The 27,361-nt window shown below is 41.0% G+C and overlaps 1 protein-coding gene across 1 annotated transcript; it reads right to left on the bottom strand.

Annotated features, from left to right (window-relative positions):
* Nucleotides 1-102: 102 nt before the first annotated feature.
* On the bottom strand, nucleotides 103-26,514 carry GPT2 (glutamic--pyruvic transaminase 2). Its single transcript, XM_083869968.1, has 11 exons — nucleotides 25,830-26,514; nucleotides 15,936-16,025; nucleotides 14,354-14,462; nucleotides 10,639-10,772; nucleotides 8,471-8,714; nucleotides 7,646-7,725; nucleotides 6,949-7,085; nucleotides 6,084-6,258; nucleotides 5,165-5,320; nucleotides 4,038-4,150; nucleotides 103-2,827 (listed from the first exon to the last, which is right to left on the bottom strand). Exons 1-11 carry the CDS (start codon nucleotides 26,148-26,150, stop codon nucleotides 2,737-2,739), a joined length of 1,650 nt encoding a protein of 549 aa, XP_083726094.1. The 5' UTR covers nucleotides 26,151-26,514; the 3' UTR covers nucleotides 103-2,736.
* Between the last annotated feature and the right edge of the window lie 847 nt (nucleotides 26,515-27,361).

Below are 27,361 nucleotides of genomic sequence, written 5' to 3'. Positions count from 1 at the left end.
CGGGTAATGAACATTAGTAAATATTGCTTTGAACATGGGATTAAATGTGTCATAGTGTGATCCAGCTGGTGTTGCTCCAGTGACACAGAAAATGGAGAAGTATTACCATTTTTTTAGCATGTGCTTTATTATTTGGAAGTCTCATACATCTGAAGTACTGTTATAAGGAGCACCTGGAGGAAGATCAAACCTAGAAGCATGCATTTGAAAGGAAGGATTGTCTGTTATTAATGAAATATTTCAAAGACATGGAAAACAAGCCTTTTTGTCATAGGTTTACAGGATTGTTCCACAAAAATGCACATTAACCTTATCACAATACATACAAATATTGTGGATGGACAATAGAAATCACCACCCTTCCATATGAGATGCATCAAGAATAAATTGTTATCCCTTATAATGTCAGAAACAGAAAAGGCACCATAATAGAATGTTTAGAAAAAACTCAGTTTATGCCATTATATTTTGATTCAAAAGAGTAAGAATTGCTGTCCCGACTTAAAACAAAAAGCCTTTCACACCTGTAAATTATCATTATAAACTTGTAAATCTTTACATTTTTTTTCCAGAAGTAACAGGTGCAAATGCAAGGCAAATATAAAATCTATTGACTTATTAGATTACAAATACTACCCCATGAAAAAGCTGTAGTTACAAAAATATAAAAAATATTCTAACTCCCATTGTTAGATCTTAGTTTCAATCTACACTGCATTAAGAGTCCAAAGCCAGATCTGATTTGGACACATTCCTAGAGCAGGAAAGTGCTGTTTGTCTTATTTTCACATCATTATTCTGACCTCCTCCCACAGTTTTGCTTTCTGGGTTTGTTTTATTTAGTGCATATTAAGGATGCCAAGTGGAGAGTGCTGACAGGTTGTATTTTTCAATGGATGGTAGCAGCATAAGTGTTCTCAGTGTGCTCTCCTCCCAGAAGTGCACTGCTCTGAGGAGAAAAACGTAAATTTTTTTCCCCCAATCCTCCACAGTAGCTTTGTGTAGCAGCCGTGCCATTTTCATCCATAACCTGTGAGTCCTGGCAAGGAATTGAGAGGAATAAATTCCCCTCACAGGCCTCAGTAAGGAGCTGTGAGAAACTCACCCAGTGCTAACGCTGGGTCACAGACTGGGGCTGCCGTGGCAAGGACAGTTATTGGCAACATCTCGTCTTCCTCACGTGATAAATTGGCACAGGTTCATCTGGATGGTGTTTCTCTAGCCCTTGGCTTTAGTAGGCTGGATCAGCACAGGGTGTTGCACCAGCTACAACAGCAGCCTCACAAAGTGCCAGTAGACATTAAAATGAGTTTACTTCTAAATAAGAACTTAAAATGAATTACTAGATTGAATGTGATCTTCTTGATAAATAAACTCTAAATGCTGAGCCTAAGCCTGACAAATGCTAATGCTTTCACATCTGAATACTGAAAGCTCTGTTCCTTTATCCCTTTATCAGAGCTAGCAGAAGGTGTCCAGCTTCCAGCTCTAGAGAAACAGAAGCTGTCCTTTGTTTTGCAGGGAAGCTGGCAGAGATTAGTGGAGTCACTCAACTGTACTCCTAGATAGCCACCTTGTTCAGCTGGGCTTTGAGAAGCCCCCAGGATCCTTCAGCCAGCAGTAGAACTGTGGAAGATTTAAGTGTCAGCTGTACTATCATTATCTTTATGCTTGGTGCAAGACATTTTCCTTTAAATACCTTCCTCCTCATTAGAAACCAGCCCCAGCATTTCTCCTGGTAACAACATGTCAGTCCTTGCAAGTTCCAGCTGGATTTTGGCCAGCTAGAGGGGCTGTGTGAGGTTTCCCAACAAATGCTGCTCACAGACAGAGCAGTTCTGAAAGGGCTGTGTTTTACCCTACTTGAAAGGATTGACTGTACTCACATCTGCTTTGGGACAGTAACTTACTCTGTTCCATGTGTATAAAAGATGTGAGTTCACAGGAGACTCCAGGAGTTGTTATGGCAGGAAGTGTTCAGAGCTCTTATGCTGGGATCATGTGTTGGATAGCACAGGAAGAAGAAGATTGTATTCCTTGTTATGTTTCAGTTTCATAAAAATATGGTTCAAGCAGACACCACGTTCACTCCTCTGATCAAAACTGTATATTCCATTCCAGCTATGCTGGGATGGCAGGATTTCTTTGCAGCAGAATTTCAAAGGTATCTGCACACATCTGCTGAAGTTTTTTTTAAAATAAGCACGCTACATGTTTGATCAGGTCTGGAGAACACTTCACACTTAACAATAAAACCAACAAAAATTAAACCAAGCAATACCTATAACCTAGGAGTTTGGATTTTTGTTTAGTAGAATTTTAAGATGGGAAACACATTCCTATCTAAACAATTGAACTTGGCGTTTCAGTTTTGTAAAAAAAAAACCCCACATGACAGTAGTAATTTTAATGAGCAATTCCCTTCCCCAATCTATTGAGTCAAAAGTTCACAAATATAACTTTCAATCAAGGCACAAAAACATTTACTGACTCTTTCTTCTCACCACTTTCTTCACATTCTTCCCCGTAAAAAAAAAAAAAAAACTTGGTGTAATAATGTCTTCTACACCAGACATAACTTTAATAGTCCAATAAGTTGTAGCAGTATCTGAGTCTGGTTCTATCTATTTTGAATTTAGTTAAATTAGATAAACAGCACATTCTCAGCACATCATTGTTCGTTGTCTGCATTTGCCTTGAAGGGGAGGGGATGAGGGGGGGAAAGCCACAGAAGTTTCATGCATATTTTTCAAGAAACTTTATGTGGAAGTCTTTCACTTTCTCCAGTAGGATCTTCAGCTTCTCTACTGGAGGAAGAATGGTCATTCTGAAAAATAATATTTAAAGAAATAAAAAATCCAATCCATATTGTCTTTAGAACCAACTAAAGTGTGATCTTTGCACAGATCTTGATTCATCTCAAGGCAGAGCAAGTAACATGTTAAGCTCAACATCTGTTTCAATGTGATTCTCTCATTTTTTGCATTTATACTTTAATTGAACTATATACTATAAACTGAAGCAATTTGTTTCTATTGGTTAGAATACAGGAATTCAAGAACTGTCAAGATTCTCAGTAAGAAATAACAGCAACTCAGTTTCCAACAGTAGGCAGTTATGCCAAATTATACCCAGTTTTTGAGCTTTAAGAATTCTCAGTTATGAGTAAATGTACATTTTTTTCTTTAATTGAAAACTGAGTTCAGAAGCATTGAAACAATGCAACATCCCATTCTGCATGTTTTAGTCCCTTTTTTCCCTTCTTTTGCATACCCTGAAAATCCCAGTGGGTGTGGATGCCTGGCTGTGTGCAAGACCCACAGAACACAATGGTTTTTCCACACTGGTGAAGGAATGGATGCTCCTGTTTTTTCCTGGAGCTGTGTGTACTCAGGGATCTGACCCAGCTGCCTGTGTTGCAGAACTGTCAAGGCTAAAGATACCCTCTGCTGTGTTGTTTCTGACTGAGGAAGACTAAATTCTGTGATAAATTCTAGCTATCAGTGGCTAGCCTGGAGCAAAGTTCTGTTTACTGGAAGCAAAAGCAACAGTTTTGGTATTAGAATATTTAGTTCAACATCTTGTTTTGGTAAAGTTATACAGAGTGTTTAAGGAGCAGATTTATAGGGAAGATGCTGCATTTTTCATGCAGTTTCTCCATATGGAAACACAGTTTAAACCCCTCCTCCTCCCCCCAAAAAGAATGCAGGGCACTTTTTGTAATTCCAGAGCCAACTTTAAAATTAAAGTCTAAACTATTACTATTGTTTGTATTCCTGGAGAAGGCATTTCAAATGCCAGTATGTAAAAATAGAATAAAATCATGCCACCAAGCTGTGAAAACACCATGAAAACTTATATAGCTCATCTAGCAGACCAGGTCTTTGACCTTGCTGTCAGTCCACAGAAACTGTCCAGTAGAAAATGAAACAACATAAACTGAAATAAAAATCCTTGTATTTAATCAGAAGAGAAAGAACTGGGATCATACTTTGCTTACTACTGCTAATTTGCTTTTAAACCAACAGAAATTGTACCTGAAATGGTAGGTTCCTTCTCTCTGGCCAAATCCACTTCCAGGTACAACACATATTCCAGTCTCTTCCAGGAGTTTCATACAATAGAACATATCAGGTGCCATTTTATGAGCCTAAGGGAATGGATGCCTTGGAATTATTGAAGTCAAAATGTTCCTAATATATAGAATGATTGCTTTCCCCCCCCCCTGAAACTTAATGTTATATTATTAGTTTCTTATTTGATTTACTAAAGAAGATGAGGAACAATTGCTAATGGGGCAGTTCACACTGAATTAAGTAACAGTACTTCATGGAGGAACTGGGCTGAAGAACTTACAAAAAAACTCACTTTCAAAGAAAGGGTTTAGGTAATTTTGTTATTCCCCTTGACTTGCTTGTAACTTTTGTCAAAAGTCTAAAAGTTGTACTTGGAAAAATCTAAGGCACTGACATTTGATGAGATGAAGTTAATTTGAGAACTGTGTGTTCCAGTTCTGTTGGCAGTTACTATTTTTTTTTCCCCCGGAATAATCTGCTGCCTAGGAAGTCCCCTGATTAATAACTATGAAAAGTTCTTAAATATATACAGGTTATATACCTAATCAAATAAGCAGCTGAAAAACAGTTCTATTTTTGTTCTCAGCTGTGCTAATAAAATTCCCTTTACAAAATGAATATTACAAATTAGGTTTCAGAGCTCTACTTAGGAACAGAAAGACTTATCATTTTTAACACAGATTACTGTCCCAAAGACAAAAAGGTGAAATTTGTAAAGAAACCTCCAGCCCTGTTTCCCATTCCTGGGGCTTCTCTTGTAGGGTCAGTAGCACAATGCCACTCACACATGCTGCTCTCCTTAACTCAGGCATGGGCAGCAATTTGAAACTGCACAGGACCAGCTACTTGTGTGACTTAAACACCAACATCCTTGGGGACACTCTCAGCCTGGGAGCCTTAGCACTGGGATGAAATTATCTGTTTTGTTCTCCTCCCTTCAAATAAAGGTCATGTTCTATTTAAGATCATACACAGCTCATGAAATAGTGCTTTTGTACTCCATCTCTGGAATCAAAGTTCATCATCAGAAGTGGCAGGCACAGGTGAGAGGAGGTTAAAATGGATTGGGGTAAGAATGACTGACTGACCTTTGCTTCCTCAATGGCTTTGGAAGGAATAAAGATCCGTGGGAAAGCGTACATAGCTCCTTGCAGGGGGTTGCAGTGAATTCCTGGGATCTTGTTAAACATGTCTTCTGTTAGTTTGGCTTTTTTGGCAAGATTGTTCAAAACAGATTCTTTCTCCTGTTTAAAAGGAAGGTGTTCAGTTGGACATATTTCAAGAAGCCACAAAAACAGTGGGAGAAATGATGATGTTTCAAAAGGGCTTCCCAAATGAAACACTGGTAGGGCTTTGCTGAGCTGTTAGGGCAAACCATGTTCCAAATTCCAGTTGTGCTCTTAAAAACTGCAGTGCAAAAAGGCTTTAGCAGGGTACAACGACAGTATTGCAGACAGATAATAACCTGCAGAAGTCTCTACCTGTGTGCCCTTTTTTTACAGTCTCCTTCCTCAGCATCCACTCCTGGCTATTTTTAGAGACCATGTTAATTGAACCTTTGATTTGACTTGATAATGTAATGTAAGCCAGACAGCTTCATTTTTACAAGTGAGAAATTATTTGTATACTTTAATACAGATTTTCATGGTGCTCAGTATATAGTGGCACTGGATTTTAAAGAAAAATATTGATTTTATAACTTAATTTAAACTTACATTCCTGTTTAGATTTTAGTAAAAGCAAATCTTTTTTAGTAAAACTTTTATCATATTAAACACAGGAAAAATGTTGAATGTATCAGCAAGAAAGATGATTTGATAATGCCTTCCTAATATTTTTGAATATTAATTTTCAATACACTGCATAGTTCTGTAAATTGGTGTTCATACCAGATTGTTCAAGGAGAAAGGAAAGGAAACTCTTTGGTCTCTGTGCATAATCTGAGTTCCCAATATACTTAGGATAGGCTGGGGAAATGCACAAAAGAAGATGCATGTTATTGCTGACCTTTATGAACTGTGCATAGGATTCTTCTCCAGGTACTGGAGGATTCACCACAATATCCATGGCTGCTTGTCCTGAGACTGGAGGACAAAGGCGAACAGAAAGCAGCTTAACGAGCTGTCCTTTAATTTCTGGGTGCAAGTTTATGACCTCCATGTAACCTCCTCTGTAGCCACATCTGTGACAAAGTGAACAGAAGAGATTGGTTAACCTCAAGTCTATAAATACAAAAAAACAATGAAAATGACTGCAGAAGTGGAAAGACAATTGATGAGAATCTCACAATAGGTAAGATACAGCTTGTTGAAACAGCTGCCACACTGATAATGGTTTAAGATGGAGCTGCATGACATGTCATTAAGTCCTAGCATCACATACACAGATAAAGGTGGACATGCAGCTTCCCTGGTAGGCAAGTTAACAGTTAACATGGATCTTTAAACTTCAGAACAAGAGCATATGGCTGTAGCAGCATACATTTAATAAAAAAATTCTTTTTCTTCCATCTTCTCCTCCCCAAAACAACCAAACCCTAACATCTGTAATATCCCAGTGATTATTGAGCTGTTCCCTTGAATGTTGGAGGCCAATTTTCCTTTATCACAGGTCCAGATTGGGACTGTAGGATTTCACCTTTGTGGGACTGAGGCATTAGGTGTCTGAAATAAATACTCCTATTATTTGGCACGTTGAAAACTACTGAGTTAATCCATTATTCTGTGCTTGTTTTTTATTTTCTTAATAGTCTTTAATTAAAATTATTAGAGGAATAATTATGATGGATTACCTTCAGGTCAGTAATATGAAAGGGCTGTCCAACCAGATTAATGAGGAAGATGAAGTAAAAAAAAAACTAAATCAGACTTACTCGCCCATGTATCCCTTAGAGGTGGAGTGAAAAGAGGCCAGCTCAACATTGTTATAGTACTCGGGTCCCATCTCATACAGAATCTTTTTGAAAGAATGAAACTGGCATCCTTCAGAGTACACATTGTCCTGGTAAACCTGAACAGTCAGAAGACATTAATGTGCTCTGTTCCCCCAACTAAGGATAAAACATGGCCTTTTAGAGAGGCAGATCTGAACTGAAGAAACAGTGCTTACACTCAAAACTTAAAAGCTGTTAGAAGACACAAGGTTCTTTGTTAAGTGGCAGTTACTGTAATGATACTTTTTATCTGATGTGACCACACTTAAGGGTTGGGCCTTTGCAAGAACAGCGAGCTTTTTGTATGATTTAACCTTTACTTGTATGCTTAAATTGATTTTTCTTTTCTTTCTTCCATTTGAAGTGCTCTGAGCACCATGTAGGCTTTTACGTTTGTTCCAGCAAAGTTCTTCCTTGTGTCCCCTACACTTTCTCTCCAGTTCAAATCCAGATCAAACTACCTGTTATATTGATCCTTTGATATTAAGAATCTTGCATGTTGTTGTTCATGTCTTAATATGATAACAGACAGTCTTTTCCCTGTACTTAAAAAATACCAATACCCCACATGGAGCAAAATTATACCTCATATGAGTACTCTTAGCTGTGCTTTTGAGAGAACAGATTATTCCATTACCTCATCAGCCAGAAGGAAAAGTTTCTCTTCCCAAGCAAAGTGTATCACATCTTCAATGCACTTTCTGTTTTGCACCTGTCCTGTAGTTTGATTTTTAAAGCAAGAAGAAAGTTAGTGGGGTCTACACATACAAATCTTTTCACCCACACCTACTTAGATTACCCACTTTTCAAGAAGATATCTCTCTTCCTCAGGAAAGTGCTACTGAACTTTAGAACTCAGTTCACTAAGTATGAAATTAAGAAGCATTTTGGGAAGAATTATGGCACAAAGTAACTTAATCCATCTCAAGCAAAGGGAGTGTGAGATACAGTAATCAATCAAGGCCTTATTGAGAGTACTCTGTGTATAGCTAATCATTGTAAATGCTCACATGCATGATGGTTAGGTGGGAGCTTCTCACCAATCAACCTCAACTACTCAAAATGACAAAAAGCTTAATTCTGAGGGAGGCTTGCCACTGAGTTCTGAGTTATTACAGTCATTGCCTCTCAGAAACCAAGAGGCTACAGGCCATGCCAGAGGCAAGATCTTTCCTAAAGTGACTGAAAGTCATTCCACAAGTCTGGAAAACTTCAGTGAAGCAGCGGCTTCAAATGAGACCCACTGAAGTGAATCTGTTCCCTCCTTGACAGAGTTTCATGATACTGAAAATATTTTTCTAAAAGTAAAGCATGCTGTCCTACTTATCGCACCTAGCAACCTCTGGAATTCAGCCTGACATATTTGATATGTGCTTAGGATTTGCCTGCAATGTCAAATGAATGAAAACCAAAAGAAAATGGTCTTAAAATCTCTTCATTAGAAAACAAAATTCCTACAAACCTGTGGGATTTCCAGGGTTGATGATGCAGAGGACTTTTGGATTGCAATATGCCTTAGCTTCATTCAAGGCACGGCGAAGTTCATTCACATTTAGAGCCCAGCAGTTTTCTTCATCCAAATAGTAGTTCACCTGGATAGCATCCAGTTCAGAGATGGCTGCTGAGTATAAGGGATACTGGGGGATAGGAATCATCACTCCTGTTCGGGATTTGCCACCTCCTGAGACCAGGATCTTTAAAATTGCCTGGGGAAAAAGTAGAAAATTAAAAAAAAAAGAAAAAAAGATCACACACCAGAATTTATAATACACTCTGGAATAAGTTACTAAACTTCCTAAAAAGTGTAGAGTTAAGGTGGAGTTCTCTCCTAGAAGCAGATAGTCAAAGAGAATTATTTATTTCAAGTTGTTACTGGCTGAGTGAGGATGGTCTAAGCTTAATGGCATCCTCTCATGTCATAACTTCCAAAGATTGTGCCTGATCAACCACAAAATTTAGGAAGAACATTCTGAGAACAAGGCTAGAGGGCAAGTTGGAAACAGGAATATCAAGATCATGATTTTTCTGCTGTGCTCTGTTGTAAGCAAAGAAGCTTTAGCTCGTTCTTGCTCACTGCCTTCCATTCATTTCATCTCATTAACCACAAGAGACCAATAAATAAACCCAGAAATTAGAACTGGGGCCTGTGCAGATTGTTCCTTGGAACAGAGAAACCTGTTTCACATTAAGAGCAATTATGTTTTCATTTTCAAGTAACAGAACAGAGCAAAGTCTGCATGTTTGGGATGGAAATAAAGTCATATGTAGCTTATGCCCAGAAGATACAGGCAGAAAGGTAATGTTTGTGCCAAGGTCAATCCAGACAATTTCCTTGTGCCCAATGTCTGGGTGATGTGGAGGCTTTTTACACGTGAATTAAATGAAACAGCACATGAGGGCAGGAAGCAAAGAGATTTGTTTCCTTTAGAACCACAGGAGAACTCTGAAGTACAGGTGCAATCAAAGCAAGCATCCTTATCAGCATGTAATTGGCATCTAACCCCAAAATATCTTTTCTCTCAGCAGCAGTTTCCTTTAGTTTCTTTATGGTTCTAGTACAAAATCTGCTGTTCTGTGCCTCTCATCACATACTCAGCTGCTAAGCTAATGATTTATAATCAACATAATTTTGTACCCACCACTAGTTTAAAAATACCAAGCATCCAAAACATGTAATCAGGACCAAATGCATATTTAAAAACTCCTTAACACCCTCTCTCCCCTGAGGTGTGAAACAATAGTTGTTTTATCTTTAGAAGGGCCAAAGAATGAGACTCATTGTAGTGCTGACTTTACAGCAGTGGTCAGGGTGGTTCAAGTTAGATGTGCTGCCACTCCTGACAAGCTGCCAGAGGCAGAAACTCTGGAAAGCCAATTGACTGCAGAGCTCTGGAGAGCTGCTCCTGCCGGATCGCTGTCATTCTGAGCTCTGCCACTAGATGTCCTTTAAAAAAGCACCTTCACCGACACCCTGCCAAAGGCTGCCTTCAGAAAAGCCAATCTGCTGCTCTACTGTCAGTAAATGTGTCAGTGTAAAGGAGCAGTTTCATAGAGACTGGTATTCCTGTCCTACCTGAGGACCATCTTTGAACCTTGGTTGAACCCAACACATGAAGTTTTTCTCAAATAAACTAAAATACACAAACAGAAATAAATCTTTGGGATTTTCACTGGCATTGATCTGCACTAGCAGAGTTTACTTGGAAGAAGAGCTGACACTTCTCACCTCTGAGGTAATTCCCTCTTCCCTCTGCCATTGACTGATACTCTCTAATCTTCAGTGTTCATGTGTCTTTACCACTGAGAACAATCATTATTTAGTCTGAATGCAGTGAATCTTCTAAATTTTTATTTAGGCACCTGTAGTTCATTCCATATTACCTTAACAGAAAGGCACAATTTAATGTATAGACTTTGCACACACATCTTAGCTGGCTCCTGACATTCACACAGGGGGTTCACTGGTTTATTCACAGTATTGGACATTCATTGAATGTGGTTTCAGTATCTGCCAGACCAAACTCACAGAACTTTCTGAGACCAGAGGTTCAGCAGGGATCTGTATTTGCAGAGGTAACTGATAAGCTACAGTTTATATCAAGAAGGGACAGGTTCCAACTGAACACTTACAGAAATGCCATCACTTGCCCCAGTGGTGAGATAGATGTTATCTGGATCTGCAGGAACCCCTCCATCTCTTCTTTCAATATATGAAGCAACATCTTCACGGATGCAATTTATCCCTTGACTGGCAGTGTAGGATCCTGTGAAAAATACAGAACGTGATGAGAATTGAGTGCAATGTACATCAGATTTTCTGTTTGCTAACAAAACTCCTGAGCTAGTAATGTATGGAGTAGTTTGTATATAGGAGCCATATTTATATGGATGCCCAGGACAGGTTTGCTTTTTCTTCTGTGGAGGAGGAAAGGGAGCTGGTTTGTTCATAGAGCAAAAGAATTAATTTGGGAGTAGGCAAATACAATAAGTATCACTAAAATACAAAAAATAACATACTGGATTGGTGAAAAGTGCAATTTCAAGCCTATTTTGCAAACTGAGACAGCAATCCCATTTTTACTATCTTTCAGTTGCTTTCTTTATGTTGGAAGCACTCCTGAATGTAAACAAACTCCTATTTAAGTAATGGGAACAAAGAACAGAGGTAGTACGTGCAACAGAAAGGAAAGTAACTTCTTTTAATCCACGATAAATACAAGGGTTTTATTTGCAATGTGAAAAAACCATCTCGTTTTCTCCCACAGTCTGAAACCAAAAAAATCCTGAACTGCTTCTCTCCTTCCCCCACAGCATCTCCCACAACCACTTTTCAGCAGAAATGTCTAGAATCACCCCAATCTCATGTGCAGTTTACAGAGCACAGCTAACAATTGGAAATAAAATGATGCCTGTGGGCATCACTGCTGAGAATGTGCAACAAATAAAGAGTAAAAATAAGCCTTGGTCAAGGTGAGGAATGAACTCAAGCCACGAAGTCTAAGACTGATGGACAAAGAAGTGACAAGTGTACATCTATTTTAGAACACTGTCAGGAAGCTACAGAATCTTCTTTGCTTGTTGGGTGGAGTGGAATAATTACGCCTGACTTAACTCCCATGGCTCAGTTCTCTGCTAGTAGTCTGCCTGGTAGGATTTCTGTGAAAGAATGATTTAAAAAGACAAAGAACCTTTGCAAGAACTGCACAATTGCATGGGACAAAACGGTGACTCAGGGCACAAAGTTCCCTGATGTCCTAAACATTTACTTTTACAGGACTAGAAGTTATATTGGGTCTGTACAAGGGTCTTTGGCCACAGCCAGGAGGATGCTGTTAAGGGAGGAGAACAAATCTAAGCTGTCATTCTGCCTTGTGCTCCATTGGGTGCTGAGTCCTGCCACTCTGAGGATATACAGAACATTTAATTGCACTGTACTTCTACACTTAATTGCACTCAGTTGATGGCTTTGACTAGAACCCGTGTTTGCACCATGGGATGCAAATAAATAAACCCAACCCCAAAATATTAAGTATTTTCATATACAGGAGCAATGTCTCAAATGCCTGGAAAGATATGCCAGTTATCCCACATGCAAAGTAGTGGTGTCAGTAGAATCCCAGAGTGTTTGGACACAAGAGAAGCTGAGGACACATCTGAGCCTTTGTACATGGCCTGGGAGTAGCAAGACTCAAAACCATGGGTAGGGTTTTGCCAAATGAACATTCACTGGAGGTGAGGGTATTCTGGTTCACTTCCAGAGGAAATTTCATAATCATATTAACTTCACAACTAACACCTTTAAATAGGCTGGTATAGATATGGGTGTGACACTTCAAATGGCTTTGACCATATGTAGTGATTTCACCTTTTGTTGGATTGACAAATTTGTTGAAAAATAAGGTTTTGAACACAACACAGTGGGACCAGTTTTTAATCTTTGGTTTTTCACAAGAAAGGCAATTTCTGCTTCTCAGCCATGAAGAGAACAGCACAAAGTTGTCAGACTACCAACGAAGTGATAGGGTTGACTTCCATTCAGCAGCACATCCCTGTGCCTCTGACTGTGTGTTTTGGGATGTTGTACAGAGGCTGCTGAGCTCCAGAGGCCAAGAGGAGGGGCTGACACACTGTACTGGAGACAGGGAGAGGAGAGAGGGGGCAGAAACCAGTACAGCACCTCAGTAAAGTCTACAGTGGTTTTAGTTGTCAGGAATTTAGAGGTATAGTTGCTCTTGGCATAAATAATTTCAAGATTAAAAAATATTTGGAATCCAGTTACTTACAGAACCTCAATTTAGCCACTGAAATTAACAGAGCGTATTCAGAATTGTCATTTTATTTGAATACTGCAACTGTTTCAGGTCTACTTCCTCAGAATCTACTGAGCTAATAGAAATTATGGGAAATGTGTGATCTTCTGAAGAAAAGGAACATATTTCTGAAATATTATGCAAGGCTGAATTCCTCACATCTTCCTCCAACATTGGGCTGTGGTGTCCCACGTCACCATGTCCTTAAGGGGAAGGGAGCACCAAGGGCCAAGAATGATCATTCTGAGAATTCCTTCCACATCCCTCAATTTCAGAATCATTACAAAGAAAGACTGAGTCAAAATTCAAATGTATTCCCAGTAACTCCTATGTGCCAACAGTACTATGTGGATTTATTGCTCCACAGTAAGACAGGAAACAGATTTGTGGAGCTAGAGGAACTTCTAAGTTTTGATAAATGTGGTTTTAATGGTCTACATTAAAAGACAAACCAATACAAAGAAGGTGAAGATAAAATACATTCTGCATTAGGCTGTGTTGTTAGGAATAGTTCAAGCTTGAAATATTGCTAATACAATCACTGTTTATGTTTTTTTTATTTTATTATGCTTTGTTTATTTTATTAAGTTTCACAGCACCTACTCCCAAAACATACCAGTGCAATCACAAAGATTAAGAAATATGCCAATTACTCTAATAAGTCCTCTGAAATGTCATTGTTTGCCTACTTGAAAGAAGGTAAGTGTGCCAGATTCTTTGCTGCACCCAGCAGCTGTAGCAGCATCTGCAGAGTAGAAATTCTCATGGCATTTGCCAGGTACAGGTAGGCAGCACAATCACTAGATAAGAAAGGAATTGTCTCTTCCATTTCCCTTCTACTGAATATGCAAAGTTTGTACTTATGTGGATATGACATGTGCACTCTTGTAAGAACAGTGGTTGAAGAACAGAGCTCTGTAGTTCTTTCAAGAGTTATTTTACCTTGACAAATAGAGCTTTGACACCTTCCGTTACGTAAAAGACCTTTCAGCAGTGCAGCTTTCCTTTTGAACAAGATTATTACCTTGGTACCTGAGTTTCTGATACCCCAGAAAACATACTTGAACTGATGGTTCAAAATTAAGATCCAGGAGTGTGCACTGGATCAGCTGAGATGGACATACATTGTTTGTTGAGACCAGAATTACAGGGAGAGTGGAGTCCTTGGCAGAGAAACAACTGGAGAAGGTAAAACTGTAAAACCCTCCACCCAGTCTTAGCAGGAGAAGGAGAGCCCTGGATGAAAAGACATCATACCAACAGAGCAGAGCCTCATTAATACTCTCTGCCACTTTCCTGGTACAGAATCCCCTCAACATTCCATTCAGAATGGAACGTTATGCCTGGATGTTATTGTGGCAAGGGTTATATTAGATCTATAACCTTCACCTTCTGCTCTGTGACAAGTCCTGCCAAAAACACGCACCATTGGTCACCACCCGCAGGTCACACTGCAAACCTGCCCCCATCAGCAGGTATTGAAAGCACCTTTATTGTTTCCAACAGCAACAGGAGCAACTGGAAGAGAGCCTTACCTAAGCTGTTTCCCCCACAGCCCTGCAGGATCCGCCTGGCGCGCTCCTTGGCATCTTCTGGAAAGCTCGGGCTGTCCAACAGGTTTGGGTATGTGCACAGGGCCACTACCTGCAGTGCCAAGAAAATGCCAATTGGCCACTTCTCAATGCTTATTTTAAGTTCATGATGTTATGTTAACTTTCCTTGGAAGTGAAGGTCACAAATGTTGGCTAATTTAAAAAACAGGTTATCGGTGAAGAGTTTGCAGTTGGTTTGTTTTTTTTAAGGGTTGTGCTCACAGAAGAGAAAAAACCTTATCAGGTTCCAAGTTAAGCTATAAAAACAGTTCTGGAATTATTAACTATCTGTATTACAGACAGTAAAGATTCCAGGTGAGCTAAGCATAGTGCAAACACAGTAAAGCACAGTCAATTTTTCCTATGTTATCTCTAAGCAGCTTTATCCTCCCCTCTTTGTGTATTACTAGCCCACTTTTATTGCCAAGAAATCAAGACTTTAAATATGGAGCAGAATTGAGAAATACAATCAAATTGTGAAGTCATAGTGGCATGTTCTAATAGTCCTTCCCCAAAATAACTTCTAGTTCTTACTCATTTAAATTCATGGGAAATATTTAATTTAAAAATGAAGTGGTGATGTAGAATGCAGGAAAAGCAGAAACACAACCCAGCAGAATTAAGTTAATGAAGGAATGTAAGACACAAAGAATTGAGAGGTCTCTCTTGAGATCAGCTTAATTTATTCCAGTCCCTCTTGTTTTTATGCTTACATGGTGTAATATGGATAGGCTGTTGTCATCTTGTGGGCCAATGACAATGAATTAATCCATGTGTGCACATAGTAATGGGGAGAAAGGATTTCCCATTTTATTTAATAACATTGGAATAACCTGTAATACATTTGAATAATGTTTAAGAAGCTCAGGTCTCCCTAGTTTGCTGCATAGCTCAGTTTTATAATCTCATCACCTGGACCCTCAATTTGGTAAGACTTCCATTTGTCCTGCAACTCTCTGAATTAACATTATTATAAATGGATGATTTTACATGAGGGTGTGAGGGATGCTCAATTAACAATACTCATTTTAACCTTATTTGTGTTTTAGGAATAACATACCAACATGAATTCTGTTGTAATCTTTCCTAAAAGTTAACCTACTAATTAGCTTGCCCAGGGGTAAAATGTGCAAAATGAGAAACAGTACAAGTAGTTGAACCCAGCTACGTGCAGATTTCAAAGTATTTTTTTCAGATGAAGAAAGGCTTCTGCTTTTTTCTTTAAAGAGAACCACTTCCTTTCTTGAAGAGCATTATTGATAATGAATGTGCTGACTGATAACACAGAAGTGGCAGGAAAAAATATGGGTGGGAAATGATATGGAAACTAAGGAAAGCTACTGTGTTATAAGAGGACAATCAGGAAACAATAGGACTTCGGCTCAAAAATGAACAGTTTTAATTCTTTACAAAAGAACTATTTTAAATCTAATTGCATCTAGGGAATCCTTTATACTAATACCTATATCAGACAGCTTTAAAGCATTCTAATGAAAAAAGAATAAATATTTCATAGTAGTCTTACCTGACGGAGGAAGGTGATTGGTCTCTGTCCCATGGCATGAGCATCTCCAATGTTGGCTTTAATCACTTCAGTAAAAGGCTTTTTGATTCCCTGCAAAGGGACCATTCAGAATGTTTTGTTAGGGCTGAAGCAGAAGATTTTAGTATCTGCCACGTGGCTGTAACTAAACAGTGCCTGATCTCAGAACAGCTACAGTTTTTAATGTAAAGCTTAATGCATTTCTTATACAATACTGCCAGTAAATCTTAATTGTTTTACAGAAATTGTGTTGACTGTGACACATTTTTAAATGATAGGCTAGCTTTTATTTTTCTGCTAGCTGCAAGTAAAAGACTGACTTGGCTGGAAACTAACACTAAAGTAGAAAAGAAAAAAAAGGCATTTTAAATTGTCCATATTAGAGCAACTTGTTTGAGATACCTAAGGGAGGGATGAATCAGTCAAGAAGCTAAAAAGACTTGAGGATATTTGAGAAACCACCAACAAAAGAAACCTCAAGACCTTTAGTTCTTTCAGAGTAAAAACAGTAAAGATACTGTTTGCTTATTTATTTGATACTTAGGTGAAGTACTCCTTGTATGATTACCCCACTTTTCCATGTAGAGATGTTTCACAAAATACATCATAGTGAGGCTCTGTATGATAAACAGCAGAAGTGCTAAATAATCACCATGAATATTTAAAAGCTTCCTAGTCTCCAAAATCTGAACAGCCAGCCATTTTTCCTGTGAGAAACTGAATGCATCATGAGAACACAGGGAAAGAAGCTAATGAATGTTGATTAGCAATCACAGCTCTTTAAAAAGCACAATAAAATAAGGGCGTAAAAAAGGCAAGGAACTGACTGGTTGAAAAAACCACCGGTGGTTTAAATAATAAAGATTAACTGAAAGTAAAGGCCAATATTACAAGCAGAGTAAGTGAGAGATGCAATAATAAATTTAGAGTTGTTCTAATGCCTATTTCAGAGAGAGTAGGGATGCATCCTAACAGTGACAGAATTGTCATGTGGACTAAGGAACTGCAAAATCAGACTGATCAGTTTTCTGTAGAAAATTATCTGTAACAACTTGCTCTGGGTATGAACTCAGAAAGCCTCTTCCTGATCCATGTATTTACAGCCAGTTACTGGATTTGGATATAGAATATGTGGCCAGCAAGCCTTAACTATTTTTTTCCTTTTCCACCATAGACTTCAATGACAGACCAGAAGCCAGATGTGCAAATAACAATAATACAGGTAGGCATCATGGATACAGATTCCCAGATATGCCAAGATTTGGAGGTTTAAGGCTGCACAATCCCCAGTACCCCGCTGGATGGATCCAGCCATCATATAACTGAGAGCCTTTGGGGATTCTTTTCTTTTAAAATTAATTATGGAGTTAAAAATGGCATTAGGACTAGACAATTGGGCTTACGTGAAATTGAAAAGGGTCAATTTTATATGGCCTTACATTTAGCAGCAATTGAAAAAAAAACCAACAAAAGTTCACTTAAAATAATTGGAAGTGACACACTGAGTCCATCAAATCACTTGCTTTTATGCTCGTTGATCTAAGTGTCCTGCAAATTAAGAGGTGATTCAGCTCTAAATCATTAGAAATAGGGATGCCAGACAGACATTACACTTATCTGATGCTGAAGTTTAGTAACTTATGAGTAATGTAAACGGCTAAAAATGTGTTCTCTTCAAGCTATATGGGGTCCACTGGCAGCACAGCACTGTTTCATTCTAATTGCAAATAAGAAGGAAGAGAAAGGTGTATGTAGGAAAAGAACAAATTCCATTTGTTGAAATGAAGAAAAATTCCCACGTATTTTGGCTACATTTGGTCCTTCCAGGAAATTGAATCAGTTTCACTAGATTTGCAAAGTAATACAAATCTGTTAAGGAATATGGATGATACTTTCTTTGCCTTAAGTTAGGCAGTCTGAAAACACAGCAACATGAAATAGAAATACTCTGATTTATCAGATTAAACCAACTCCTTAATAATAGAAATACCTTACATTAGACTAATTAGATTTTTTGCTCACAAATCCTATTGTGTTCTGCAATAAAGAATAGCTGCTTCTTTGGTTGGTGAAATGATGAAAGGTTTATCATTTTATAATGTAGTTTTGGAGGTTTTATAGTGGTACAGCCTTTAAAACAAAGGTAACAGACCATTTTGGTGTCTATGTCAGGTTTATCATAAATAATTTTGTAGCTTATTAGCATTGATGCCATTTATATCTTTACTGGGGCTAAACTCAGTGTTTTTGCCACCACTGCAAGTATAGAATCATCACCTGCTCCACAAACCCCACACTCCCTTTGCTTCCCAAGTGATGGATCTGGAACAAACAGTAAACCATACACAATAGTTCTCTCACCATAAACTCGTTAGAGAATGAATGCTGCATTTTCTGTGTGGCACACAGAGTTCCCACATGGCCTTAAAGGCCCCTGGTTCTCTTGACTAATTTATATTTCTTGGTTTCAGCTACAAGAGCTGCTGTCTTTTTTGTCTTTCAAAAGTGAAATGCTTTTAAATAACCTTTTCCTTCCCTGACAACGAGTTAAATGTCAGCAATTCTTTAGAACTGTCTTCACAAGACTTGCTATATCCTCTCCTAGTGAAATCTATACAAAAATTGCTATGGCCACTTAGTATTTTTCTATTAGTTGATTTCCAGTTTCTCTATGGAAAAAAAAAGGAGTATCAGAAGTTGTTCAAATTTAGTTTGGAAAAAAAAAGTTCTAAACAAGTTCTTAAAAAAAATCTAAAAAAAAAGTAATTTAGAACAAAAAGTCCCATCTTACTGTTTCAAAAATAGGAACAGAAAACAACAACAAGTGCAAGAACAAGTGCCGAATGTCAGTGGGTCAGAGTGTCAAAGCAGGATATCAGAAGCTGGCAGCAAGGGAAGTGTAGACAGTGCCTGTGACTCTGCAGATGGGTTCAAGGCTGAATTCTGCTCAGATCCCTCAGACAGAGCAGCATCAGTCACTGCCTACTTGTGTCAAGGTTTCTCCAATGGTGATGGGTGTGGGTATCCAAGGGAAGGGTTATGCCAAATATTTTTTGGAAGGTCTGTGAAAAGATCTGTACGAAAGGAGGAAATGTGAATGTGATGTTGATAACCTCAATAACAAATTGTAGAGCAGCAGGAAAAGGGCTGCAACAGGTCATGGATTTATTTCACTGCAGAAGGCTACGCAGCCTTTAACCATGTCAGCAACACACCTGAGCTGAGCTAAGTTATGTCTCTGCAAACCAAGGACCACACAGGGGGAGCAAGAACTGGGTGACTGGAGTTGTTTTGCTCTCCTCACCACACCACACTTGCCTGTCTCATCCCCTCCCTCTCTGGGTGCAGGCAGCCCTGCAAGGTGTGCTCCAGAGGCAGTCTGGCTGCATGGAAGCAGGCAGAGCTCTGCAAAAGGGAAGCTTGCATAACAGGAGCTCTAATAACAAACTGGTGAGCAGTAAGTTCCAGATTGATTCTCCTGCCTTGTGAAGAGGCTATAAACCACATCAAGGAGGAAAAGCAATGCCCAGCCCTACAAAACAAGCTCTGCTCCAGCCTCCTGCCCTTGGCATCACCTCACACTGTGCTCACAACGTGATTCAGCTCCAGCTCGGAGCCAGCCAAGCCCCTGCCACTCTTCTGACAATGGGAGCAAACAGATTCATGAGAATAGCCCGTTTTTAAAGCTGTAGAAGCCATCTTTCACTTCCACATGGAAAACATTGCTTCCTTCAACAGTTACTTCCATTTCTGCTCTTTTTAGAGGAAATTGATCTTCTAAGAAACTTGATGAAACCTGAATAAAACCAGACACAATTATTCTAACAATTGTATCTAAATATCACACGAAGTTGGAAGAAGGGATTTTTATACATGAACTAGAATTCATCGGTGCAAAGTCAATACAAATCTTTATGCAGTTAACCAGGTTTGGGGAAGTTTCCTCTTCCCTAGACATCCCCAGAGCCTCAGGAAACTCATCAGGAAAGGAGAACATACGAAATCATGAGCTGTCTCTTAAGGAAAGAGTCATGAGGCAAGACGTGTTGGGAGAATTACTTGATCAAAGCAGCAATGTGATCCCAGAACACACATCACCCCAAAGAGGGCACCAGAACATACACCATCCCAAAGAACTACCATGAGGACAATGCCCTGCCAGGAGCTGCTTTGTCTCTTAGGAGTTTTAGTACACCTGGAGGTTCCCTTTACAAAGGTACCATCTGACAATGCTGGCAAAATGCAAAATACCACTGTGCCCAGAAAGAGTAAAGAAGGGTGCAAACCGACCTGTCACTGTCTTTGTTAAATCTTCAGCAAATTTCAAAGGAAAACCATCAGTCTGGAGAGAGCATGTGTGGATTTGGTAATGGCAATAGGAAAGAATTGAAAAGAGTTCCCTTGAGGAGGCCACAAAAATGTGAGCTGCTTTTAATCCCAGAATAGAACCTTGATATAACAGCTCTTTCTGAATTTCAGAATTTGCCTGCTCCTGGCTGCTCCCAATTGTTCCATTTTCATCGCCATTGCTTTGTGCTGCCTCTTGATGGTTATCAGGCACTAACACCACACTATGAAACACTGTACTATTTCCTTGAGACTGCTTTTGCTGTGACTTGCGCAAACAAGCTGTACAATCAGAGCTGGCAAACCCAAACATTTCAGCACAGCTGAGATCTATGCTGTAGTAGCCAAGTTGCTTGCTTGCTTTTTTCTCTCCTCTCAAGAGGCCAAGAAAGCACTGCCCAGGGGCCCTTAACTAATTGGGACCTGAAGACCTGAATTAGCATTCCAATCTTTTTATTAAAACAGCTCACAGCAGAAAAATAAACCTGACCTGCTTACCATGGAGTAAGGCTTTGGGTTTTGTATTATGCTTGTGTAATTCAAGCTGACATGAGCTGTTTTGAGGAGGAAGGAGAAGGCAAATTCTGGATTTTGACTTAAAATGGCAGTGATGACTTGCATGCCCCCTCACATCACATGAGAAAATCAGTGGGACTGACCATTAATTGGCAGATCTGATTCAGAGATTACAGAACAGGACTTGTCCTCATGTTACTTTTGCCTGACACATTGATCAAAGTTGATTTGCATTTGGATTTTTTGCCTATATAGATAAAGCACTAGATTTCATAACAGAATTAAATGACAGAATTAAAATAATGCTCATTAGAAAGTGATTAGACATTAAGACCCTCTTAACTTGAGGAGTTATTGGAAAAGGTCTATTTTAGAATAAAATTTGCTAATGTATTCAACCAGAAAATATCAAAAACTGGATTCTGTGGGTTGTGAGCTTTCGAACACATGATTTTGATAATTGTGCTCTTGAAACCAGTTTTCTTTCACCTTCATCTGCAGTAGTTTTTGCCCTCTTAAAAACCATGGGTTTTACTACAGATTCACTTATGTATGCAACATGTACAGACAACTGAGGAACAACAGTTCTGTCTTAATGAGGTCAGATGCTCTTGCCTGGAAGATACTTTCTTCGTGTGCACACAGTCACGTATTCAAAGCAGAAAATTATAGGATGGTAATTTAAGCTTAACATCTTTCATTACTGGGTGTACCAGTCAATCTCATATCTTTTTCTTGGCATGTTAAATTATATTTCTGCATGTCATTGTCTAAATTGTGTTTTATCTTTCCAAAACTCCCAGGGACACAGTCAACTCACATTTACAATTAAGGCGGGATTCTAAGTCAGAATTTTTCTACTCAATTTAAAAACCTGATGAATTAGTGAGGGGAAAAAAAAAGCTCTACAGTATTTTAACAAAAATACTGTAGCAGAAGCTGCCTGAGATTTCAGCTACCAAAGCAGAAGGATTTCAGTAGTTTTATTGTCTAAATAGCAATGTAGGGAGTGAACAAGTGGCTTGAATAAACGTGAAACAGGAATCTATTTGCAAGAGTTATGCAAATGAAAAGCGTGGGCACAGGAGATGAATGTACATCCCTTTCACTGTAAGGGTAACAGCAAAATAGGGGCTTCAGTGTATAGAAACTGTATAATGCCATTGAAGGCCCATGGCTATCTGTGCTATCTGAAGGAACTTCCTACATGCTACCAGTATATCCCTGCACACCATCCCTCTCCTCCTTTCCACCCTACAATTCTCTTTCAATAGCTTGGAAGTTTGGAAGGACCTTGTGTGCCTGACACTGAGCCAGGCACTGCTCCCAACGTTACCTGAGCTGACTTGTGGATCCTGAAATGCTGTTTAATATGTACATGCTGTGCAAGGAGAGGTGAGGCCACTTCACCTAACACAGAACTTGACATTATGTAAAACCCAATCAGGAATTGGGGGAAAAAGAAGAGTATAAGTGAAATGTCAGAGTAACAGACAGATATGAAGGGATTTTCCATAACAATGTCAGTTAAAATTAGCATGAATGCAAAGCAAAAAATCAGGTATGTATCCTGCCTGTGTAAAGATAAGTTACTTTGTTACCGCTGATTGGGTAAAGAGAAGGGCTCTGTTCAGAGATCGCATTATTCTTGCACTGAATTTGTATTCAGGAGCAATTTTCTAGTCTGAAATGTAATTAAAGTCAATACTTGATACCGTGGCCATCTGTTAGCAAGTCTACACAAAGGGGATAGAAAAAAGGTCTTGTTTGAATTCTATTTAGAGTGTAATCATTTATTAAAATATGCCTGTGTTCTAGTTTGCTTTAAAAAGTTGCCAGAAACATCATGGAAAATGGTGGGAATCAGTTCTTTCTGTCATCTCAGTAACCCAGAATCAGCTGATTGCTACCAATAGCAAAGGGGAAGAGAAAAAGGGTTTTCACTTTCGAAGCATAACACAATTTCAAATTTATGGGAAAAAACGTTCAGGAAAGTAATTCAATCACTGATTTTGCATGAAGATTTCCATCTTGAAAGACTTAATGTAGATCAAGCCCCTGATTTTCCACCTAGATGAATACAGGTCACAAGCCAACAAAACTTGTGAAATCCAGAACCGCATGCCCCACCCATATTGGGAAATCAATCTTAATCTGCTTTAATTGAATATTTTACTTGTCACTTACATTGGCTTAGTCCCAGGCACGCGAGCTAAAACTAATACCTCATTTTTATTTATTCTTTTAAGGAATATCCCTTCAGTTGTCCAGTCAGAGACTTCTTCAGTAACATTTTAGTCCTTATTTCAGTGTGCACTGTGGAGTTACAGCTCCTGTTGTGATCATTTGCAGTTAATACAGAGAAGCAGCAAGTGCCAGAAAGAATAACAGAGGAGCTGCTCTTTGGGATCTGAGACAGCAGAACAAACCTCAAGGCAGATGAAAGCTTACACTGTGCAAACAGCTTCAAGTGGCTGTTTTATAGTCTCCATAACAGCTGTATGAGTTACACAAGTATGAAGAGTAACCCAGTGGAACCAAGTTTAAAGAGGGAGAGCCTCTATCACATCTGATTAGACAATGGCTGCATTTAGGGTGCTTTTAGCTTAGAAACAAATTACCTAAAGGCATCTGAGCAGAACAGGATGAATGCAGATTTACTTCACCTCTGCCTGTTTTTGTTACCCAGAGCCACTGCAATGCTTCCACCTCATACCAGGGAGCCTGTGCTCTCCTGCCTGTGCAGATCTCCTTCCCCATCAGATGTAGAAGAGCTGTTATGGGGAAATTCTTGCTGCTAGTGAAGAGTGGCCATGAATCTAGAGATGCTGAGGGGCATCTCCTTCCTCTGTCAACCACTTCAGCCTCTTCCCTTTATCCAGCAGTGTTAATTCTGCTGGCAGTGCTTGGCCTCACTCTGTGTGCTAGGACTGAGAGGGATGGAAAAAGCTGTGCAACTTTATAAAAAAGAAACAAAGAAGTGCCATTGATGAGTGAGCACACAGGATTAAATTTCAGACACACATGCAAAAAATAGACTATTAGATAACCTGTAATTTTTCATTTATAAGGAACCCAGGTATTTCTCAACACTGCATGCTTTAGCAGACAGCTTGATTAAACAACAGAATGAATAACAGCATTTTTATCAGAAAAGCAAAAAGGAATGAGTAACTTTAGAGGTGTGGAAACTACAAGTAAAGTATTTCCTTAAAGTATTTCTGCTTCCTTAAGTTGATTGGTGTTCTCTGCACATACACTGTCTCAACTTTTGCAGTAATTCTGTCCTCTTTCCCTGCCAGCTGGGAGGTTTGTTTGCCTTGTGTTAAAGCATAGTCACCTCTAGGAATGCTGGTAGCCATTATCAATGGCAAACATTATTTCATAAGATGGTTCCAGGAAAAAAAAAATTAAATGGAAAATGCCACATATGTAGGCATAACACAAAACTGACATAAAAATCTTTTAATAAAGTGATTGGCAATGATTTGCTGTTATATTTTTTCAAAAGTGAACAGTAGATTTTTCTCTCTGCCAGTGATTCAGCTGGTAACTGGAGTAAGCAGGGGAGCTGGGAGGAGTTTGTGAAGGGCCTTTTATATTTGTTTTGTCAAGTAATATGTCCTGCCCTGTGATGTTAACTTGAAAACAAACACACTCAGTGAGAACACTGGAAGATTTTATACTCTGGAAAATGCATCCACTTGGGAACCTAGCTGCATAAATACAATGACACCTTTATAAAAAAGTTTTAAGGCAAAAATCAAAGCAGATGTTCTCAAGTTGATTCTCCATCACCACTCTGAAGTTTTAAAGTAAAATTCAAACAAGGGAAACCAAGTAACATGAAGACCAGGGAATTAATCAGTCATGGTTAGAATTGCTGTAGCACTTTTTTGTTCAAAGCACTTTACATGAACTAATTAAAAGGGTATTGCAGCACCTGTAATAAGATATGAGAAAGACTCTCTAAAGCAATGACAGTAAGGAATAATATCTAAAATTACAGAAAAACTACTCTGCCAGATGCTTTATTCAAAACAAAAATGAGTCCTTGCGATGAGAGGGGAAGCTGTGGTTTGAACAGTAGAACCAAAAAGCCATGTCTGTATTGCTAAGGGTTTTTTAAAACTTTTTTTCAAGAAATAAGAAAGAAATATGAAGAACAAAATACAAGCACTGACTGATTTGGATGCTTTTTTTAGCACATACTGGCCCAGACCCTTAGGATCTGCTTTTATCCGATCCGCCAAAAAGTACCAACCACCTACAACTTCGGGCAGCGTTACTGAGCGTTTGTGCCCTGAAGGTTTGTCCTCAGGCACCTCAGCTCCTACAACTAGAGGAAAAGGAGCACGTTATGGGTGATCAGGAGATCACCAAGGATGGACGGCCCAGAGCAGCGTTGGGCGAGGCTGCGGAGCAGCGCCTGGAGAGCCGGGCCAGCTCACCTGTCAGGAGCCCGGTGCTCCCTGCCCCGGCCGAGGCGGTATCTCTAAAATCCTCATGAACGACTTCAACGCTCTATCAGTATGATAAAAGCCGGTCACTCACCCCCTTGTATAACACAAAGGGCATGGGATTGCAGCAAAGGGTCAAAGCGGGCGGAGAAATGTCAACACTGCTTTATGGGGGTGTCCCGTATCTGCCTTAGGCAGGCAGTGACACCAGATAAACAGCGGCCGGCCAGCGGGTCCCTTTGTTTCTGCCTGTGCCGCCTCCCGTGGGAAGGGGCCGGGGCCGGGCAGGGGCGGGAGGCGCAGAGCGCAGCACACGGATGGGGAAAGGCTGCCCAGAGTTTTTAACTTGGTAGGAGGCACTGCAGCGGCACCCGTGGTGCCTCCCGCTTTCCCGACGCTTCCACAGGGTCACGTCTCAGCCCCGCGGGGTGTCACGTCCCCGCCGAGCCCCGCGACATCCCAACGAGGAGCGCCCTGCCCTGCCCTGCCCTGCCCTGCCCGGCCCTGCCCTGCCCTGCCCTGCCCTGCCCTGCCCGGCCCTGCCCTGCCTCACCTTCCGCAGCTCCTTCTCGATCTCCCCGGCTTTCAGAACGATGGGGCCGCGCACCGCGTATTCCACCGCCTTCACTTGCGGGTTCATGGACTCCAGCGTCAGGATCTTCTCCCTGCTCGCCTTCTCGTTGATCTTGACGGCGGAGGGCTTGGCAGCGCTGCTCCATCGCACGGCCCCCTCCCGCCGGGGCCCCCGCGGCCGCCGCCCGGCCGCCAGCGAAGCGGCGCAGCGCAGGGCCATGTCCGTCCCTCCGCCCCGGCCGCCCCCCGGCCCGCACGGCCCCGCCGCAGCTCGCCTGGCAACCAGCACGAAACGATGCATGCTCGTTCGGGGAGCTCCCGGAGACAGATTAAGGATACGAGCGCTGGGGATCGGTGTGTTTCGTAGTCGGGACCAGGCGCTAGTGGGATGCAGGCGAGCAGGAGGTGCGGTCAGGAGAAATGCCGAATAGCTGGCACAGTTACACGTACGCGCTCGGTCCTCTCATGTCCAGATCCCGCAAACTTAATTGCAGTGAAAACAACTGATCTCGCGGCGTTGCGATGCCATCACAGGAGCAGTAGATCCCACCATTGCATCCGAACAGCGCTGCAGCGCCTTGCCCCGACAGGAGTGCCCGCGCTAGTGCTCTGGAGGAGTCCCAGGCAAACCCATCCTTCTCCAGCCGGCGCTGCCCCGGCCCCGGGGCGTGCTAAGGTGTGATTGCACCAGCCGGGCTGCGGGCGCGCTGCCTGCCGGGGGTTGTAGTCCCGGCTGCGCCTGCCCACGGCATCAGGTGATGGGCAGAGAACTACCGCACCCAGAGGCCTCCCCGCGCCGCTCCCGCATTGTCTGCAGGGCGGGGCGCGCTCCCGTGGCTGGAGATGCCGGGCGAGCCGGGGTCACGGCAAGTCCGGGGGATTTTGCTAAGGGAAGGGCAAAGCCAAGTGTTCTCGGTGCTTCGCAGCCGCTGTGAGCCCGCGGTGCCGCCTCCTGCCCGCGCACAGAGCGCTCCCTTTGTCTGGGGGTGCTTTTCTGCACTGGGTGTGAGAAGCGCAGCGTTGCCCACGCCGAGTCTCCTCCGGCCGCGGGGGAAAGGCCGCCTGCGCTGGTTCCACAGCCCGGCGTGGCGCTGGGGATGCGGCGGGGGGTCTGCCCCGGGTCACCTGTTGCGGGGCTGCGGGAGAGCCGCTCCAGAGTCGGGCAGGCAGAGGCTGAACGAGCGCCAGAGCCCCGTCCCTCGCCCTGTCACTCTGCCAGGGGAGCATTTGCTCCTGATCCTTGCCTCCCGCAGGAACAAGCCGGTCCTCTTTCACAGTTTCCTCATTGTTTCCAGATGATGAAAATGTTTTTATCTCTCGGGTTCAGTTCAGCTTTCATAGCAAATGACTGGAGGTCTGCCATGAAATACAACAGCAGCAGAATTCAGGGGGGAGAGAGGTAAATGCTCTCTCCTTGCTGCCCGTGGGGAGGAGAAGGCCCTTTTTACCCGTCCTGGGTGCCCAGAAGAGCCTCCTTGTTTGTGCTCAGAGAGTGGAATAAGGGATCATTCA

The sequence above is a fragment of the Zosterops lateralis genome (genome assembly GCF_965231275.1).
Source record: "Zosterops lateralis genome assembly, chromosome: 12".
In the NCBI taxonomy this organism is placed as follows: Eukaryota; Metazoa; Chordata; class Aves; order Passeriformes; family Zosteropidae; genus Zosterops; species Zosterops lateralis.
The sequence above is the reverse complement of the archived record's forward strand: the minus strand, read 5'-3'. Positions and strand labels throughout refer to the sequence as shown.

What these genes read in the sequence shown, in the direction of transcription:
- GPT2 (XM_083869968.1), bottom strand. Translation starts at nt 26,150, where the DNA reads ATGCATCGTTTCGTGCTGGTTGCCAGGCGAGCTGCGGCGGGGCCGTGC. An exon ending in TCTAAGGGATACATGGGCGA is followed by an intron (nt 6,259 to 6,948) that starts GTAAGTCTGATT and finishes ACTTTGTCACAG; the next exon opens with ATGTGGCTACAGAGGAGGTT. An exon ending in AAGCCATTGAGGAAGCAAAG is followed by an intron (nt 4,151 to 5,164) that starts GTCAGTCAGTCA and finishes CCATTCCCTTAG; the next exon opens with GCTCATAAAATGGCACCTGA.